Below are 19,497 nucleotides of genomic sequence, written 5' to 3'. Positions count from 1 at the left end.
TGCCTGGTTGCCCGACCTGCCCCCCCCCCCCCACCAGCCTGATTGCTCCTCACTGCCTCTGCGTGCCGGCCCGATCACCCCTAAATGTGCCCCCTGCTGGCCTGGTTGCCCCACACAGCCTGCTTGTTCAGCTGTTTGATCATCCCTCACTAACCCCCTTGCCGACCTGGTTGCAGGCAGCCATCTTGGGAAGGTTAATTTGCATATTACCTCTTTCTTATATAGGATATATATATATCCTATATCCTATGTAAGAAGTATATATATCTTATATATATACCTATATATAAGAAATATATAGGTTTCCATACATCTGCAGGTTCAGGCATCCACTGGAGGGCTCAGACTGTATCCCCCTCGGATAAGGAGATAACTATACATCATTTTTCATCTGAGACAGCAGGGGATTCAATTATTGTCTCTGAGACATAGCTCAGTAACAGTGCATGAGACAAATGAGACTTTTTTAGCTTGTCCTTGTAGCTTATGACATCATATTTCTCAAAATATATCTTGCTTATTTTTTAGGAAGCACAGTCACTCATTGAATAAGTATAAAAAAAGAACTTTTATTTAATGTAGTTAAATACTGTGTCACTTCTTCCTTTCATTTTTCTTCAATCCTAGAAATGGTTGCTAAAAGAATGGACATTTAATAAGTTAGAAACATTTCCAATTACTGGCATCGTGTTTTGTGAAGCAGTTTTATACTTAACACACTCTGACTCATATGTTTTCAGTGAAAAGAGCAGACTTAAACAAAAGAGCAAATTATTCAACATTGTTGCTCAAATGACACTTTGAGGCATTAAAGTCTACTTTTGAGTGGATGAATGTTGATGAATAATAGTGATTTTAAAAATTGTGTAAACCCGCTCTAAATCCATTGTCTAGACATTTGCCTTTTGGTGTGAAGAAAAGAAGAAGAAATGAGTGAGGTTTTTGTTTTTTAGAAGTTTCTAGTTATGTAAACATGTGGACCAAGTCCCCACAGTGCAGGGCAGAACTTGTTATGTAGCCTGGAAGAGCGTTTGGGACTTAAGAGGTAAAGAGATTACTTCCAGCTTGAGGAAACCATGGGAGGTGTCTGCCCCAGCTTGGAAGTCTGAGTATGATTCTAGAAGGAAGACGCATCATGAAAAACATCATGTATGAGGGAAACGCTCTTTATATTTGGGACGTATGAAAAATACATTTGGTCACAGTTTGAGGGGAAGGTCAGTGGGTGAGAGGTCTGGATTCTGGACTTCATTAGGTGATTAGTCAATTCTCCAATAGTGGAAGCTACATGTTGGTCAGGATTGCAACCACTGTTTGGAGCCATTCCTCCAGTGTTTCTCATTTCAGGAGCAGGGCAAGGTTTCTTAGCTGCCTCTGAAGGGTGCGTCGCATATGGAGTGAAAGAGAATTTAAGGGACAGAAAAGGCATGAGCAAAGACAGCCTCACCCTCCCTGTGATCCCAACAGTGTCGGGCACAGTGCTTGCACTTGGGGGATGTCATTGGGAGTTTGCTCCTTAGGAGTTTGTTCAATAAAACAGCAAAAGGATGGGGGTACAGGGTGGGAACTGCTGCTTCCATAGGAAACCTGTACATAGGAAAGGTATTAATTCCAAAGAAGATTAAGGGGAACAGAGCGACCTCTGACGAGTGCCTTCCAGGAAGTGTGAAGTACTTTCCCTCAAGTAACATTTATAGCCCATAATATGTAAAACATAGTTTCAAGTATTTTTTGTGTGTGTGTTTGTAATACTTATTTCCCTAAATAATTATTTATACCTAACTTCATCATAAAAAAATAAGGAAAAGAGATCCCCCCTCCCTAAATATATTCTCTCCATGGGGAGTTGATTGAAACGTATCTACCATTTTCTACATATTTCATAGTTTACTGAGATACCTTGGTTATTTATCCCACCAGTTTATTTACCACCCAGAATAGTTTATTGTCATTTGCAAGGTTTTGCCATCGTATTTTATTAACAAATTACATGCAAATATATTAAGTTTAGTACATCATGTTCATAGAAGAGTTATTCATAACAGCCAAAAGGTGGAAACAACCCAGGTTTTCATCAAGGGATGAATGGATAAACAAGTTGTATATACACACAATGGATTACAATTCAGCCTTAAAGAGGAAGAACATTCCAACACATGGATGAACCTTGAGGACATTGTTCTAAGTGAAATAAGCCAGTCACATAGGACAGATAACTGCATGATTCTCTTATAGGACATACCTACAGTAATTAAATTCATAGAAACAGAAAGTAGCATGGTGGTTGTCAGGGGGTAGAGATGGGTAGTGGGGAATTGTTTAATAGGTATAGAGTTTCAATTTTGCAAGATAAAAGGAGTTTTGGAGATTAATTGCACAATATGTGAATGTACACAACAATACTGAACTAGGTTAAGATAGTAAATTTATGTTATGTATATTTACCACAATTTAAAATATTTTACATATACATTTGATGTTGAATTCAGTTATAGGACTAATTTATGGGAGATTTCACTATTAACAGTGATCAATTTAGAGAAACTCCAGCTATTGTTTTGCTTTTTGTCTTCATGACCGTAAGAACAAAGATGGATTCTTCTCACTAGTCCTGTGACATTTAGAAAGTCCCTTCATTCTTTTTTTGAGCTTTGGTTTATTAATCTATAGAATGGGAATAATCATATGCATCTTATGGGCAGGCTTGAGAATTAATGAGATGATGTGTGTGCCTAGCACATAGCAGGTGCTCAATGCACGGCCATTCCATTGAGTTCCCTCTTCAGGTTCTTAAGGAATGAGACATTCAGTCCAGAGTGAAAGTTCAAGAGTATTTCCACAAACACACAAACACACTTGCCAGGCGGGTGGGAGGAGGTAGAAGAGGATAAAGGGGAGATAAATGGTGCCAGAAGGGGATCTAACTTTGGGTGGTGGACCCACAGTGCAATATACAGACGATGTATTATAGGGTTGTACACTTTAAACCTATATGATTTATTAACCAATGTCGCCCCAATAAATTCAATAAAACTTATAAAAGACCCAGTACATACAAATTTAAGGAGTCCAACAGATTTTGAGTAATATATATTTTTTTAGTTTTATAGTATTGGCTTGGAGGTCTATAGAACAACCAAGTGTCCACCTCATAAAAACATGCAGTTTCTGTAGCAGCTGTCAGTTCAGATGATGTCTGTGTATGCCGTCCTTTATAAACATTGCTGTATCTTTCCTCTATAAACAGTTTTTCTTTGGCAGTCCGAGGGCACAATACTCCATTGATGTTTATTGACTGACCTCTTTCCACCCTGAATCATATGTGTTGCTTCTATCAAGCTTGTCACTTTTTTGCAAGTTTCCCATTAATCTACTTAATTTTTTTTTAGTCCTCCAGGATTTGTGGAGATAAATTTATGGATTTCTATTGAGGGGGATAGAGACCTCACTGGGGAACAGCAAATTTTTAAAAAGGCCAGAGCTGATGGGTAAGGAGGTATAAAAGAGAACCTTTTAGCAGTTGCTGCTAAGAGACTTGAAAAATCTCAGTGGGGTTCTCATCAGTCACACTGTAGCCCTGGATCTGCCAGCCTCACCATGTCTCCCTGACCCGCACCCCCCAGCACTGTGCTTCTCCCTGAGCCCCCCAGCACTGTGCTGTCTCCCTGAGCCCCCCAGAACTGTGCTGTCTCTCTGAGCCCCCCAGCACTGTGTCTCCTGAGCCACCCCCCAGCACTGTGCTGTCTCTCTGAGCCCCCCAGCACTGTGCTGTCTCTCTGAGCCCCCCAGCACTGTGCTGTCTTTGCTCCCAGTGCCTCTAACTCCTACCAGTCCTCACCATTTCAAGCTGCTTTGGGGTAGAATTCCCAGGCACCTGCTTTCAGCACTGTGTGTCCTCAGAATGGCCCGGTCTCAGTTTCCTGACTTCACGGGATTAGTGGAGACATGCATCTGAAATGCTATTGAAATGCAGCATTTCTAAATGAGGCCTTGGGACCTTCAATGTGAATCGTTCCTTTTACCCATGTCTGCGTTTAGTGTAAAATTTGTATAGTCTCAGCAAGGCCATCTTCTTGATGATGAAATGATTCTCATGCCTATTAGGCCCATATTAATATTTGAAAAATAATATTTATTCTTCTCATTAGAATAAATTTAAAGTTTTGTAATATATTTGCCATACCTTCAATGCTGTTATAAAAACCTTCTGAATGCTTATTTTTCCAGGTTTGTATCTATGTTAGTGCTCCGCTTAGTAATTGATGACTGGTCATTTATCATGGGGAATTTCTTATGTCAATGTCACTGATAATAAGGGCTATCAGAAAGAGTGGGGATTCTTGGTACTCTCTTAAGTGTAATTATCCAAAGGCAGAAATGAGATCTACTTTTTTTATTTCTACACACACACACACACCCCACACACCCCAAACCAAACCATGGTAATAAAAATAAAGAATATCATGAGGCAAATTATACCAAACAGTATTGGATAAAATTTGGAGTGTGTAGGCCACATAATATTTGAGTCCTTAGCTTTTATTTGCAGTTACTTAGGTTGACTAATGAACAGAAAGGCCACATCAGGTCACATTCACAGGATAAAGTAAGGGAGGAGCACTGTGAGTCTCCCCACTGGGCACACGTTATATTTGATAGGAACACATGGCTTAGTCTGAAGGGAGGGGTGGCTGGCTTATTACTGAAACTGGGTTGGGGAGGTAGTAAAGAGATTGGTGCCTCTTCTATGATTAAGAAGCCACTGCTGCCTGGGGATGCTCACCATCCAATGGCACATGAGATGTGTTCATGTCTAACAGATGTCAGAGTGGAGTAACGACAGTATGACGCCCTTTGTGGCGAAGTTGGAGGAAGCTTCACCAAAGACCTCATTCTAGGAGGTTTTCAGGCGATCAGTTTTGGGGGTTTCAGCAGACTGAATGGCACAAAGACATGGAGTGGGGATATATGAGGGCCACGAGTGGTCTGGTGAGGACAGAGATTACAGGCCACGGATGGATATGGTGACGAGGTGATGGGGACAGAGTTTGTGCTTGAATGAGGCTCCTGGGAACTGGAGGTGTTGAGACTGTAGGTGTGTAAGAGCGTGGCCACGATCAGCTTTATAAGTGGGAAGGACTGCCCTGGCAGAGAAAGGTGGGTAGAAATGTCCACAGCTCAGTGTGGAAAAAAAATGCATTTTAAGACAGCAGTGACTGCTTGTATCTAGATGGGAACAGAGGAGGTACATACAGATGACTTACAGAACACACATGAGGTTACATGTTTAGTTAAAGGGCTTCACATCTAGTAGTTTTACTTGTCTTTCCACATAGCAGCCACAATGAGCTATGTGATATGAGTCTATTATACTGGCATGTAATTTGCTTCTTTCTATCAAGAAATTGAATCACATTTCTGGGTCCAAATACTGACTCTACCTTCACTAGCCATGACTTTTGTCAACATATCTTTAAAGTGATAATTATAATTGTTCCCCAAATGTAGGGACAAACATTCCCTGGAAAGTGTTTGTTACTTTCCTCAAGTCAAATTACAAGTACCTAATATATAGCAAATATTATGATTATGATTTAAGAATGTACCAAAGTTGTTTTCTTTTGAAGAATTATGCGTAGTCCTGTGTCGAGAGAGAAGCACAGAGGACATATCTTTCATGAAAGCAAAAAGAAAAAAAGTCAAGATTTTTCAAATATTATAGAATTGAAGAAAGGGATGCATTAGTGAGACAGTAAGTGGTTATCTATACTAATAAAAGGGTAATATGCTAATTAGAGCAGACATCTTCCAGACGTCCATCCGGATGTCCATCTGGACAAAGCCACAATGGCTGTGAGGGCCTAGGGCTGGTGCTGCACTGGAGGGGTGGGCGGCGCTGCACGGGAGGGGCAGGCTGAAGCTCAGGCACCCATGTGGGAGGGGTGGGCTGTGGCTCAGGCAGTCACGTGGGAGGGGAGGGCCATGGCTTAGGCAGCCATGGCGGCTGGCAGTGGCAGCAGCAGCGGGGTGATGGGGGCAGTGTCTTCCTTTGATTGGCCAGGTCACCTCCTGCAGAGGGAGGCTAGACTGTGGCTTAGGCCAGGGGCAAGGCAGAGGCGGTTAGAGGCGATCAGGCCAGCATGGGGGCAAGTTAGGGGCAATCAGGCTGACAGAGGTGCAAGTTAGGGGTGATCAGGCATGCAGACAGAGGAGTTAGGGGCAATCAGACAGACAGGCAGAGGGATTAGGGGTGATTAGCCAGGCAGGCAGGCAAGGGGATAGGAGCCAGCAGTCCCAGATTGCGAGAGGATGCAGGCTAGGCTGAGGGAACGCCCCCCCCCCCGCCCCCGTGCACGAATTTCATGCACCAGGCCTCTAGTTCTATATAATAAAAGGCTAATATGCAAATCAACCAAACAGCGGAATGACCAGTCGTTATGACGCACACAGACCACTAGGGGGCAGATGCTTAATGCATGAGCTGGCCCCTGATGGTCAGTGCGCTCCCACAGGGGGAACGCTGCTGAGCCAGAAGCCCTGAGTTGGGCTCATGGCTGGTGAGCACAGTGGCAGTGGTGGGAGCCTCTCCCACCTCCATGGCAGCACTAAGGATGAGCAGGCCTAAGCCATGAGTTGGACATCCCCTAGGGCTCCTGGACTGTGAGAGGGTGCAGGCCGGGCTGAGGGATCCCCCTGAGTACACGAATTTCATGCACCCTGCCTCTAGTATGTTATAAACTCCACGGGGCATCTTTTATCTTGTATCTGAGTAGACTGTTGAAGGTAACAGGGTGTGTTTTCTGTGGACAATTTCTGAGTTTCAAAACTCATGAAGTGAAGCTTCATAAAAGTGAAGAAAAAAAAAGAGACACAGGCTACCTTTTATAAGACCGATGGACGGAGAGTTCATTTGTAAGCTCTTTCTAAGATCAGCAAAGCAGCTCAGATCACCTGTAGCTCAGATTACCCATTTCCTGTTTTGGATTTGAGCTTATATGTAAAGAGTGAAAACAAAGTAGAATGAAGGCAGGGGATCGTTTACATTCCTGAAAGTGACTAATTGACACTTTTTTTAAAAAAAGAACTTAATTTTTTAAATCCTTGTGCAGCATTGGGTCCTATTCAGCAAACTCCGCATCTTGTTACTGGTATTAAGGCATCGGTCATGATAAACAATTCCATTGTTTTGGCCTGACCCTGCATTGTTCCGCAAGAAAAGATGAAAATGTATTTTGCCGAGTGTCATTTATTTCACACAGAGATAATATGCTTTGTCTCTTCAGTGTTTATTTATTCTTAAAACGTAGATAATCTTCTTGTCTTCGGCTCTTTTGAAAAGTGGAGTCATTAGCTTTCTTTTGCTGCCAGACGTTGTTTGAAAGGTCTTATCTGCCTCCCGGACGATCCTTTAAATATTTTGGTGAAAATGAAATCTTTTGTCTTATGTAATAACATTCCCTGGCTCAAGGCTTCGTTGGCACGATTTTAGATATTCTTTTTAGCCATATAAAAGGTCATTTTTTTCTCCTATGTTTGAAAAATCTCCCTGACAGCTTTTCTGGTGTGTTTGAATTGCTCGAGCTTCTCCAATATTCTTCCTCACCTTGAGCATAATGGAAACAGAGAGGCCGCAGCCAGTTTTTGGTTATCCTTGAGAAATGAAGCAGCAAATTAGCTGAGATAACATCCAATTCGCATTCGATGCAGCGGTTGAAGCCTCTACTGTCAAAACATTTACTGTTGGAAGTTTTAACCTTTTTCGATGTTTGACATTTCTCTTCCTTTTCCTCCTTTTCTCTTGTTCCGGTTGCCGAGCCTCCAGCGGTGACAGGAATTCTCAAACGCTCCTCATCATTCAGTTTCTAGGCTTCGATTACTTCCTTCATCCACACCGAGTACAGCCGCCTGCTCAGTCTCCCTGAAGTCTCACTATCCAGCCCCAAACATTCACGCTACAACACTAAGCATAGCATATTGGCCAACATTCCAAGCCTTTTCCTCCCCACCTGTATTTCCTCTGATTCCCCACGTGCATCGGCGTGTCCTTGGCGGTTGCCTACCTCTGTGGCTTTGCTCCAAGTCCAGCCAAGACTTGCTTCTGGGCCTGGGCTGAACCTCCTCTCCACTGCTTCCCTCTCCTGGTCCCCACTGCGTGGACTGTGACGATCTGTTTAATCGTATGGCTTCCTTACTACTTTATTGGCTCTGGGAGGATAGGGACCATGTCTGTCTTATTTTTCACTGCATCCCTAATCTCTTCTCCAGTCCCATACATATATTAGGACCTTACTAAAGATTTCTAAACTGGATTCATGATTAAAGCAAGTGACTCTTTTGTAAGCTACCCAGGGTGGGGATAGGTCTGGCTCACATAGATAGCCCATAAATACGGCCTCACCAATCTTTTTACCATAGAGTCTTAAGGGTTGGTTTGCTTAATTGGGGTTAGCTCCCCATACTGCCAAAAGCTGTAAGAGCTGTGTGATGTGGGGCTGTGGTGAGTGCACCCTGCTTGAGATTGAGCTGGTGTCTGCCGTGCCTGGGATGTCAGGTTTAGAGAGGAGGCTCTGACTCATGTTCAAGGTTTGAATCCAGGGACTCTTGGCCACGATAAAGCTCTTTGCTTCTTTCGAAGAGGTTCCAAACTACTCCTCATTTCCTTCCCCAAACCTTCCCCTTGCTACTTCAAAGCGTAGTGGTCAGCAGATTAATTGTTAGATGGGAGCCTTCATCTTTGATCCTTTTCAGTTGCCTTTTCTCCTAACACGTTATCTGAGGAATTAAAGATATGCTTATCCACATACGTCAGGGCATACCCGACACTCTAGATCAGTGATGGCGAACCTTTTGAGCTCGGCGTGTCAGCATTTTGAAAAACCCTAACTTAACTCTGGTGCCGTGTCACGTATAGAAATTTTTTGATATTTGCAACCATAGTAAAACAAAGATGTATATTTTTGATATTTATTTTATATATTTAAATGCCATTTAACAAAGGAAAATCAACCAAAAAAATGAGTTCGCGTGTCACCTCTGACACGCGTGTCATAGGTTCGCCATCACTGCTCTAGATGATGAAAGAGAGGAAAGTAACAATTTGGGGGAATCTCAAGAGGTTTGGTGCAATGACCTGGTTGTGTGTCTTCCCATCAGCTCACACTGTGCCTTACTTGTCTTTGTGTCAGCACACAGAAATCTCTGTTGAATGAATGAATGAATGAATGATAAAAAGAGGCAGTTTTATTTGTAATCTGTCTTCCAGTCTAAATCCCCCACCCGGCAATTGCAGGCCCTCATTCTCCTCTAAACTTTGGTCCTGGGGAAGACAGTAACATGTGACCTGTGACCTGTGACCTGTGGCAAGGCAGGCTCCTCACTCTTCTTTCCTTTGCTGCAGCCAGTCTGTTCTGAGCCACTAGCCGGTGGGAATCGGCTTCCTTTCCTTCTACCTGGAAAGCAATCTAATGGACAATTTTTCATGGATGTGTTTGTTGGTGCTGCTGGGAGCTGAGGTTGTTATGTGCATTTTAACAAGGACAAGCAAAGAAATTGATTTCTAATTATAGGATTTGAGGCATCATAAAATAAGATATTTAGGAACAGGAGCTTCCTTGGGAGCTTCCTTCCTCTGTGAAAAGCAGGCCAGTTCCCACTCGGAGTGTCCTGTGTGCCCCTTCACAGGGTAGGGATGACAGCCCTGGCCCAGGGGCAGCTGCTCAAGCCTCCTGCCTCATGGGACTCCCTTCTCTGCCCCCTGCCAGCTGGACCTGCCTCCAGGCTGTCGGGAGGACTCGGGGTGTTAGCACATGTAATGCATTTAATGCTGGCACGTGGTAAGGGCAAATTCCAGGCCTGTTAGTTTGCTTTTGAAATATGTTGAAAATGTTAAATGTAATGAGACAAAATGCTTACTATCATCTCCAGTGATAGTCACCGACACAGTCTGTTTTCTAGTCGGGGAGGATTAGGGTCAGTGTTCTTCTTTTGATTCTTTTTCTGTAAAACTCGGCCATGCAGAAAGTCTACCAGAAATTTCCAAGTCTGCGAGGCCAACTGCTGACACTTTCGTGGAAAACAAGCCAGTCCCCTGGGCTGTTTTGTCATCATCTGGGTCTGCAAGCCCTCAGAGCTATACTATTTAAAATTCTCACCTCCCATGAGTCACTTATGTTTCTGTTTGGAGAAAGTGCAGCGTTGCTCATGTACTACAGCAAACCTTGTGGTGCTGACTTAAATAGAAAGCATTGTTCTCCCTCATTGTACTGGAACGGAGAGACGGGAGTTTACTTTTTAACAATTAAAACCTGTGAGCTAAAGTTACAGCATGAGGATCCATGGCCCCTTGAGACAAACACCCTACAGATTTGGGGGCTCCATGAAGTGGCCAGGAGGCAGCCTGGGCTCTGGGGGCTCACCTGCAGCCACAGCAGTTGAATCACAGGACGTTTAAATCACAAGTGGTCCAGGCCCGGGCCAGAACCCTTTTGCTCATTGGCGTTCATAGGGGCACTGCATTTTGGACAAACTGCACACCTTCTCTTAGTGTGTGTTTTCTGGGCCGCGCCTCTGCCCTGCCATCTAGGACATGCTCGCCTTCTTGCATTTAAACAGATGGCCGAGCTCGCAGCCTCCAGACGCTTTGTCAGGTTGTGTTTTTATCTCTTCCAGCAGCTCTTGTTCCTCCCACTTATCTGTGCTGTTCAGTCAGGCAGTCCTTTAACTTATTTTTATCTTGTTTGGCTCCTTCCCCTTGTATCTGCACTTTAAGTGAAGGACAGAGAACGGCCACGTGTGTGGAGGGGCTTGGAGAAGATGACTGATCCCCCCATGGGTGGCCTTGCTGCTGCTTATCGGTGCTGAGGGATCCAGGTGGGATGTGAAATGCTGCACCGATGAAGTCCTTACCCCGTGTTAGTTTGCTTGGGCACTAAGATATTTTTCCAAAATGATCTAACATCATGCTAGAAAAATCACATACAAAGTACAGAGGAATCCATCATGTTATTCTACATACACACCATGTGAGAACAACACAGACAAACTGTTAGCATGGCCAAATCCAGAGCCCTGACGGCACCCGGTGCTGGCGAGGGTGTGGGGCAGCAGGAAGGCTCCCTCACTGCGGGTGGGGATGGATGCAAAACGGGGCAGCCACTTTATAAGGCAGGTTGGCAGTTTCTTACAAAACCAAACACACTCGTCCTACAAACGAAGCAAGCATGCTCTTTGATGTTTGCCCAAAGGAACTGAAAACTCATGTTTACTCAAAAGCTTGCCCATGGCTGTATACAACACTTTTTTCATAATTAACAAAACTTGGAAGCCATCAAGATGCCCTTCAGGCCGTAGCCAGTTTGGCTCAGTGGATGGAGCGTCGGCCTGTGGACTGAAGGGTCCCGGGTTCAATTCCGGTCAGGGGCATGTACCTTGGTTGTGGGCACATCCCCGGTGGGGGGTGTGCAGGAGGCAGCTGATCGATGTTTCTCTCTCGTCGATGTTTCTAACTCTCTATTCCTCTCCCTTCCTCTCTGTAAAAAATCAATAAAATATATTTTTTAAAAAAGATGCCCTTCAGGAGGTGAATAGATAAACTGTGGTACACCCAGACAATGGAGTAGTATTCAGTGCTAAAAAGAAATGAACTATCAAACCATAAAAAGGCATGGCGAAAGCTTAAACACATGTGACCACGTGAAAGAAGCTACGTTGAAAAGGTTACATACTGCATGAGTCCAACTCTATGACATTCTGGAAAAGGCAGATCTATGGAGACACTCTTTTGAGTTGCCAGGGGTTGAGAGGAGGCAGGGGCGAATAGACAGAGCACATAGGATTTTTAGGGCAGTGAAAATACTCTGATATTATGATGATGAAGACGGGTCATTATACATTTGTCCAAACCCACGGAATGTACAGCATGAAGAGTGAAAGCTAAGGTGAATTATGGACTTTGTAGGATCATGATGTGTCCATGTAGGTTCATCCTTGGTAAAAAATGCATCAGTCTGGTGAGGGATGTAGGTAATAGGAAATCTCTGTACCTCCCTCTCAATTTTGTTGTAAACACATAACTGCTCTAAAAATAAGGTTTTTTAATTATTTTTAAAATTCTCACCCGAGGGTGTTTTTATTGAGTTGAGAAAAAGAGAGAAGAAGGGAGAGAGAGAGAAACATTGACGTGAGAGAAAGATCGATCCGTTGCCTCCCGCACTTGACCAGACCCAGGATTGAACCCCCAAACCTAGACTGTGTCCTGACCAGGAATTGAACTCAGAACTCTCAGTGTATAAGAGGACGCTCCAACCAGCTGAGCCATTCGGCCCAGGCTAAAAAGAAAGTTTTTAAAAGCAAACAAACATTCCCCCCACAATCTATTCTATGTTTATGCTAAGAATTAATACATAACTAGTTAGAAATGTAAAATTAACCGGCTTTTATTCTTTTTGTTTCTGTTTTTAGGATTCAATTGTAATCAAACCTTTCTTTCCTATTAACAACGACAATTTGATCGCCATTTTAAGTAGATTCGCTTTCCAAATCAGGGTGCCAGGGTCCTGGTGCATGTGGGGTCCTCCTGGTTTTCGGGTTGTTTTGGTCGCTCTCCATGTGCCGAGCAGGAGGATCGGGTGTTCCGAGCAGCAGCCGGCCCCACGTGAGGGAGGCCGGTTGTGCAGGCCTCGCCTAGATTTCCACCTGACTCCAGCCAGCTCTTCGGTTCATCAGGAGAGGTTAAGGGAGTCCACTCTGTGCCTCCAAACCACCTGCCTCTGGGGCGGGCCGGCTTCTGTCGGTTCCAGCCTGGGTCCTGATGTAGAGCGCCCCTTCCCCTGAGACCCCCAGGCCTGGCCTCCCTCCTGGGTCTGTCCTTTGTGCAAATACAGACCCTTCACACCCAGTCACAGTCCATGGTGTTGCTTCCTGGTAGCAGGGTGGGTTAGATTGGCAGATAAAGCAAGTTTCTGAGATTGGAGGACAGCTGTAGCCACAGAGGAAAGCAAGCAGGTATGTGAGCTCTGAAGACCAGCATCAATGCTGCCGCCAGGCCAGCCTGCGTCTCATTTCCGAGGCTTCGGCGCGGTGTAAAAACGGGTTTCCCTTTCTTTTTGTCATTTCTTTTATGTTCTTTCATTTTCTCCACACAGTGTGCTCTGATCTGATTTAGCCTCTTATTGATACTGTCTCTGGCTTCTTATTTTCTCATGCCTCCTCTTACCCTGTCTTATTCTAATTGCTCATTTATTTCCTTTAAGCTTTTATATTCTTTTTTTCATTTCTTTTTTTTAATATATTTTTTAATTGATTTTTTACAGAGAGGAAGGGAGAGAGATAGAGTCAGAAACATCGATGAGAGAGAAACATCGATCAGCTGCCTCCTGCACTCTCCCACTGGGGATGTGCCCACAACCCAGGTACATGCCCTTGACCGGAATCGAACCTGGGACCTTTCAGTCTGCAGGCCGACGCTCTATCCACTGAGCCAAACTGGTTTCGGCATTTTTTCATTTCTTATGGATTTTCTCTCTTTCCTTCTATTTCCCCCTGTTCTTGTGCTGACTAGTAACCCCCAGATGAAATGTTTCCTGTGTGCTTGTCATGTGGGTAGAGTGTTAGCTTTGGTAAATGGTTGCACAGCTACCGGGTGAGAAGCGGGAGTGCTGTGGTTTTCTCTTTCCAAAAACTTTCTGACACATGGAACCACTTCCTGAAGAGAAAAAGCTGGTTTGGTGGGGACGAAACTCTCACAGACAGTCTTCTAGTTGAACACAGACAGCGAATCTTATTGTATTTTAGAATTTATTTTACACTCTCAAGTGGGGATCTTCTTCTCTCCTCTCTTCTTTTTCATTGGACGTCAAGAAAGTGGCCAGCCTGAGTGAGTTAGTGACACAGAGAGGCTGGGATTAATGGTCTCTCAGTTCCGCATTATTGTCCAGGGCTCTGTGACACCATGACTGCCCTTTCTATTTGGACAGTAGGTTGAAATTCCTTGTCAGCCATAGCAGAACTATCAGATTAAATAGACTGACATAACCTACCCCCCTTCCTACTCCCCCCCAATAACCTAATTCTTGAAGGTTATTCTCTGGATCAGGTTCTTCAATTGTTTGGTCTCAGGATCCTTTTATACTCTTTTTTTTAAAGTATTTTATTTGTATGCTGCTGCCAGTGTATATAAAATAATCATTCTTGTGAAATATTAATTCATGAAAATTCAGAGAGGTAGGTGTTAAGGACTGACAAAAGCAGAAGTTTGTAGAGTATGGCACGTTATAGGGTAAGCTTTTTGTACAGACCTCAGATTTAGCTCTCTGAATATTCGCCAGTTCAAGAAAAGTGGTTTAGAACACCTTCAAAATTCATTTTACTACAAAAAGGAACAAACTTTCTGGGGTCTGAAGGGATTGGTACTTGAAGATACTCCAGTCAACAGGGGGTCGTGCTGATCATTCTGCAGACAGAATTGTTTCAAATCTGCCGCTGCCTGGGAAACCTTCACGGGGTTGAGCCCGGCCTCCAGCCGGAGCTGTTGAACCACTTTCTTCATAGCGGTGACGCTGGAGAAACCAGACATGGTGCAGGTAAGTGCCAGGCAGATTGGTCGGTAGGAGGTCGCGGGTCCACCGGGGCCAGACGGCCGGGCAGCGACGCGAGGGGCAGAGCTCGGAACTTTTCCCTTTATACCATTTTGAGAAAAGATTTTATTATGCTAAGAACATATAACATGAAGTCTAAAGTCTTAACAGATTTTTAAGTATACAAATAATGTTGCTAACTACAGGCACTATGTTGTACAGCAAGCATATCTCTAGAACCTATTTATCTAGTAGAACTGAAACTCTACACCCACTGAGACACAACTCCCCACATCTCCCCTGCCCAGCCCCTGGCAGCCACCGTTCTATTCTTCACATCTATGAGTCTGACTATTTGAGATTCCTTACAGAAGTGGAATCATGAAGCATTCTCCATTGTGCATTCTTGGCACTCTTGTTAAAAATCAACTGACCATATACATGGGATTTATTTCTGTGTCTGATTTATTTCATTTGGCATACTGTCTTCCAGGTTTATCAGCATTGTCTCATAATGCAGGATTTCCTTCTTTTTAAAGGCTGAATAACATCCCATTGTAATATATACCACACTTTAAAAATCTATTTATCCATCAATGGACATGTTTTCATTTGTGAATAGTGCTGCAATAGAGGCTGTGCCATTTTACATTTCTACCTACCATGGAAAAGGGTTCCAATTTCTTCACATCCTCACCAAAAATTGTCTTTCTCTTTTTATTTTATTTTTTAATAGTCATCCTAACAGATGTGAGGTGATATCTCATTGTGATTTTGATTTGTGTTTCCCTAATGATTAGTGGCATTGAACGTCTTTTTATAAATCAGTTAGCCATTTGTACATCTTCTTTAGAGAAATGTCTATTCAAGTCTTTATCCCATTTTTCAACTTAAATAAGTAGTTATTGGTTTGTTTTTTTATTTTGCTATTGAGTTGTAGGAATGCCTTACATATTTTGGAAATTAATCCTTCCAGGTATATGGTTTGCAAATGTTTTCTCCCATTGGGTAGGTTGCCTTTTCACTATGTTCACTGTTTCCTTTGCTGTGAGGAAATACTTTAGTTTGATGTAGTCTCACTTGTCTATTTTTCCTTTTGTTGCCTATGCTTTTGGTGTCATATTCAAGAATCATTGCCAAGGTCAATGTCATGAAACTTTCTCCTATTTTTTCTCTGGGAGTGTTAAACAGTTTCAGAACTTACATTTAAGTCTTTATCCATTTTGAGTAGGTTTTTATGCATGGTATAAGAGAAAGGTCCAATTTTGTCCTTTTATAATGTGTATGCCTGTTTTTCCAAGAACACGTGTTGAAGAGACTATCCTTTCTCCATTGTGCATTCTTGGCACTCTGGTTGAAGATCCGCTGACCATGTATATATATTTATTTCTGGGCTTTCCATTCTCTTCTATATTTTTGTCTTTTTGCCAGTACCAAGTTGTTTTAATTATTGTGGCTTTGTAGTTTAGTTTGAAATCAGGAAGTGTGACACCTCCAGCTTTGTTCTTTTTCAAGCTTGTTTCGTCTATTGTGGCCTTTTGTGGTTCCATATGAATTTTAGAATTGTTTTTCCCCATTTATTCTTTTAAAAATGATTGAAGAACCCAAAGAGTTTTGTTCTATAAATATTTATTGTAATAGAAATGAAAACCAAACAAAATTTAAAAGACCAGCATTTATAAGCATATAAGCACACATCCCAGTGGCCATCAGAGACTCTGAAAATCTCTACTATATATTCTTACAGGATAAGAGTGAATTTATAATATACATATTATTATAGAATAAGAGTTAAAAAAGTAAATTACATTTTAATATGACAATTAAAATAGGTGTGATCTTTCAGTTCTCAGAGAGGGATACAGGAACCCTTTAGGATATCAGGCCACACTATAAAAACTGTTGATTGAGGTATCTAGTGATTATGTACTAAGTGCTGTGTGCTGGGTATTCCAGCTATGGTGGTAGGAAGGTGGGAAAACATTGGAGGACTCTGTAGTTACCCAGGAAGTCACAAAACACAGGGTTCTTACTTTATGCATAAGACAACCCATATGTCTGAAAAATGAATTTATGTATATATTCAATGAAGATGATTTGGTATCTCTTTTATGAATAATAAAATCTTAGTTGGCATTATTATAATCTAGACTAGAGGCCTGGTGCACAAAATTTGTGCACTGGAGGGAGGGGGTCCCTCAGCCCAGCCTGTGCCCTCTCGTAGCCTGGCTTCTGGCTGAGTGGCACTCCCACTAGGAGCGCACTGACCACGAGGGGACAGCTCCTGCATTGAGCATCTGCCCCCTGGTGGTCAGTGCATGTCATAGCGACTGATCGTTCTGCCCTTTGATTGATTTGTGTATTAGCCCTTTCTTATATAGGATATTTGATACTCAGAGTCAGTGTGTGAATCAGCAACCCATTCAACCACTTGATATGATCACTTGTGACATTCATCCTCTTAAAACGATCACCACCAAGAAAAGCACCAGAGGTTTTGATGATGTTTCTTGTTATATGGTTAACCAAGTAAAAGTTAAGAGAATATGTGTGAGCACATTCTTTCAAAAGCCTTCTTCTTACAAAAATTCGGTATAAAGCTGTCTGCAATCCCTGAAACTATGTTAAATGACATCACCAAACTTTCTGATGGAATTTTCTGAGTATCTTCTACCTTCCCATTTAAAAGTTTGAGGACCTAAGTATAATTAATGTCTTCTTCTTTTCAGATAGCTTTGAGATAGCTGTGCCATTGAATAGCCATGTGGTCTCAGAACCTGGAGAAAACATCACATTCATGTACGAACTTCAAATGAAGGGTCCCATGCAACAAGTCACATGGGAAAAGGTCCAGTCCCATCAGATCGACCTCCTAATCAGCTGCAACTTATCCCAAGGAAAAAGCTCCCCCTCAAGGTTTAGGAGGCAAATCCTGAGCAACTGTAGCCAGGGGATGAGAAGGAGCTTTATCCTCATGCCCCTTGTCGTGGCCTCTGACTCCGGACTTTACCGTTGTTGCTTCAAGGCCAGCACAGGAGAAAATGAAACCTTTGTGGTAAGGTTGACCGTAACTGACGGTGAGTATATGACAGAAGCCTTCTCATGTCAAAAATGGAAAGAGCCAACCACTGTGGGTTGATTTCTGTTGTCTTTTCTATAACTCTATTGTTCAAAATATTTTTTAAAAATTTATTGATTTGAGAGAGAGGGAGAGAGAAAGAAATATGGATTTGTTGTTCCACTTATTTATGTATTCGTTGGTTGATCCTTGTATGTGCCCTGACCGGGGATTGAATCCACAACCTTGGTGTATTGGTATGATGCTCTAACCAACTGAGCTACCCGGCCAGGGTCAAAATATTTTTTAATGATTGGATTTAGGTAAGTTGTCAGTTATTGAATGGCAGTCTTTAGTATGTCTTTATCTTGCTAATCCTTCAATCACAAATTTAATAATAATCATAAATCTTTCCCATATTCCTGAAATTAAACAAAAAAATCAGGGAGTCTGAAAAAATACATGGACTTACCAGCCTGTAAGTTCCAGCCATATAACCTCCTATTTTTCAGTTACATTAAAACTTTTGAGGATGGTGACTAGGTTTCATAATCCTCATATAACCTCAGCAATAACAAGAAGCTGCTGGATTAGTGTTTGCTGAGTCAGTGTTGTGTTGAGTGGAAATTTAATAAATGTTTGATAATAAAGTTGCTTCTTTGACACATTGGAGCTTTGAATCCCTCAGCTCTTTCAGATCTGGGAGCAGAAGCAGACTGGCCTTGACAAGGTTGAAGCTGAACTCCAAGGCCTCTTAGCTGAGCAGGTTCCTTCCAAGGCCGGGTACTCACATTGTATTAGTAATTTGTCTCCTGGGTCATAACGATGCCCTTACCTGTGTGAGCTTTAGGCCTCACAAAAGCCATGGAACAGTAAGAAAAAATGATTTTTTGCTTGCTGAAGAGACTGGCCTCTCTAGAAGTCTGTGTAGAGGCCTGGGTTACAACTGATTGTGAGAAAGGCCATCCCAGGCTTTCCTGATTCATCCTCTGGGCACATTTTCTCACTGCAGAGGGACATGTTAGAGAAAGTAATTTATTTTGACAGAAATTCTACTTTAATTCTCCCTCCCTCCCTCCGTCCCTCCCTCCCTTCCTCCTTTCTTTCCTTTCTTCCTTCCAGCCAGCCATCTTTCTTTCTTCTTTGCTGTCATCTGCTTCCAGGAAGCCCATGTGCCTTGCTTGTGTGTAGACTTTTAAAGCCATGGCTTCTTAGGATTTGGCTGTCCTTTTATGGACAGTTTACGCTGCAACCGCTGTTTCTTCCTGCCCCAGAAGGAAGATGAAAGGCTTTGTGTACACAATGGCCTGTGTGTGCCAAGCAGGACATTTGTCAGAGGACAGCCCTCTGTCTACAGCAGGGGTGGGGAACGTCTGGCCTGTGGGCTGTGTATAAGGCTCGCGAAATCATTTGGTCTGGCCCTGCCAAGGCATTAGGGATGAGTTAATTAAATGTTTGACCAAATAAAGCAGGCTAATTTTTGAGTTGATGATTTTGTATGGTCTGTGAGCGATGTTAAATATTCAAATGGCCCTTGGCAGAAAAAAGGTTCCCCACCCCTGGTCTACAGAGTCACCTTGGATCACATCAAGCTGCCTTTGCTCCTCTTAATGACAGGGGTGGGGGTAGAGTGGGGAGTTGTGGGATGCACATTCTTTTCAGAACTTGATGCAAAACAAGGTTGATGAACCAATTTGGAAGAGAAAATTAACTGAGATTCTTCACTTTAAATGTTGACTCCATTCCTTTAGACACATATAGACACTATTTCTTACCTAAAAATAACCTTGCATTACAGAAGTGTTTTTTAAACCTGGCCACATAAAAGAAAGACTAAGCATAGTCACTAATCTTCTTTCAGGACCA

General features: G+C 42.8%; 1 protein-coding gene and 1 pseudogene across 1 annotated transcript in view; one reads left to right on the top strand and one right to left on the bottom strand.

Moving 5' to 3' along the window:
- Positions 1–19,497, top strand: part of CD226 (CD226 molecule) — a 51,015-nt gene that overhangs the window by 11,804 nt on the left and 19,714 nt on the right. Inside the window, exon 4 of the mRNA XM_023755628.1 lies at positions 17,303–17,650. Within this exon, the coding sequence (XP_023611396.1) occupies positions 17,303–17,650 (348 nt within the window). The remainder of the gene's footprint in view (positions 1–17,302; positions 17,651–19,497) is intronic.
- Positions 14,343–14,572, bottom strand: LOC102434192 (annotated as a pseudogene).

This window comes from Myotis lucifugus, unplaced genomic scaffold, assembly GCF_000147115.1.
Source record: "Myotis lucifugus unplaced genomic scaffold, Myoluc2.0 scaffold_82, whole genome shotgun sequence".
Classification (NCBI taxonomy): Eukaryota; Metazoa; Chordata; class Mammalia; order Chiroptera; family Vespertilionidae; genus Myotis; species Myotis lucifugus.
This window is presented reverse-complemented; position numbering and strand designations above follow the sequence as displayed.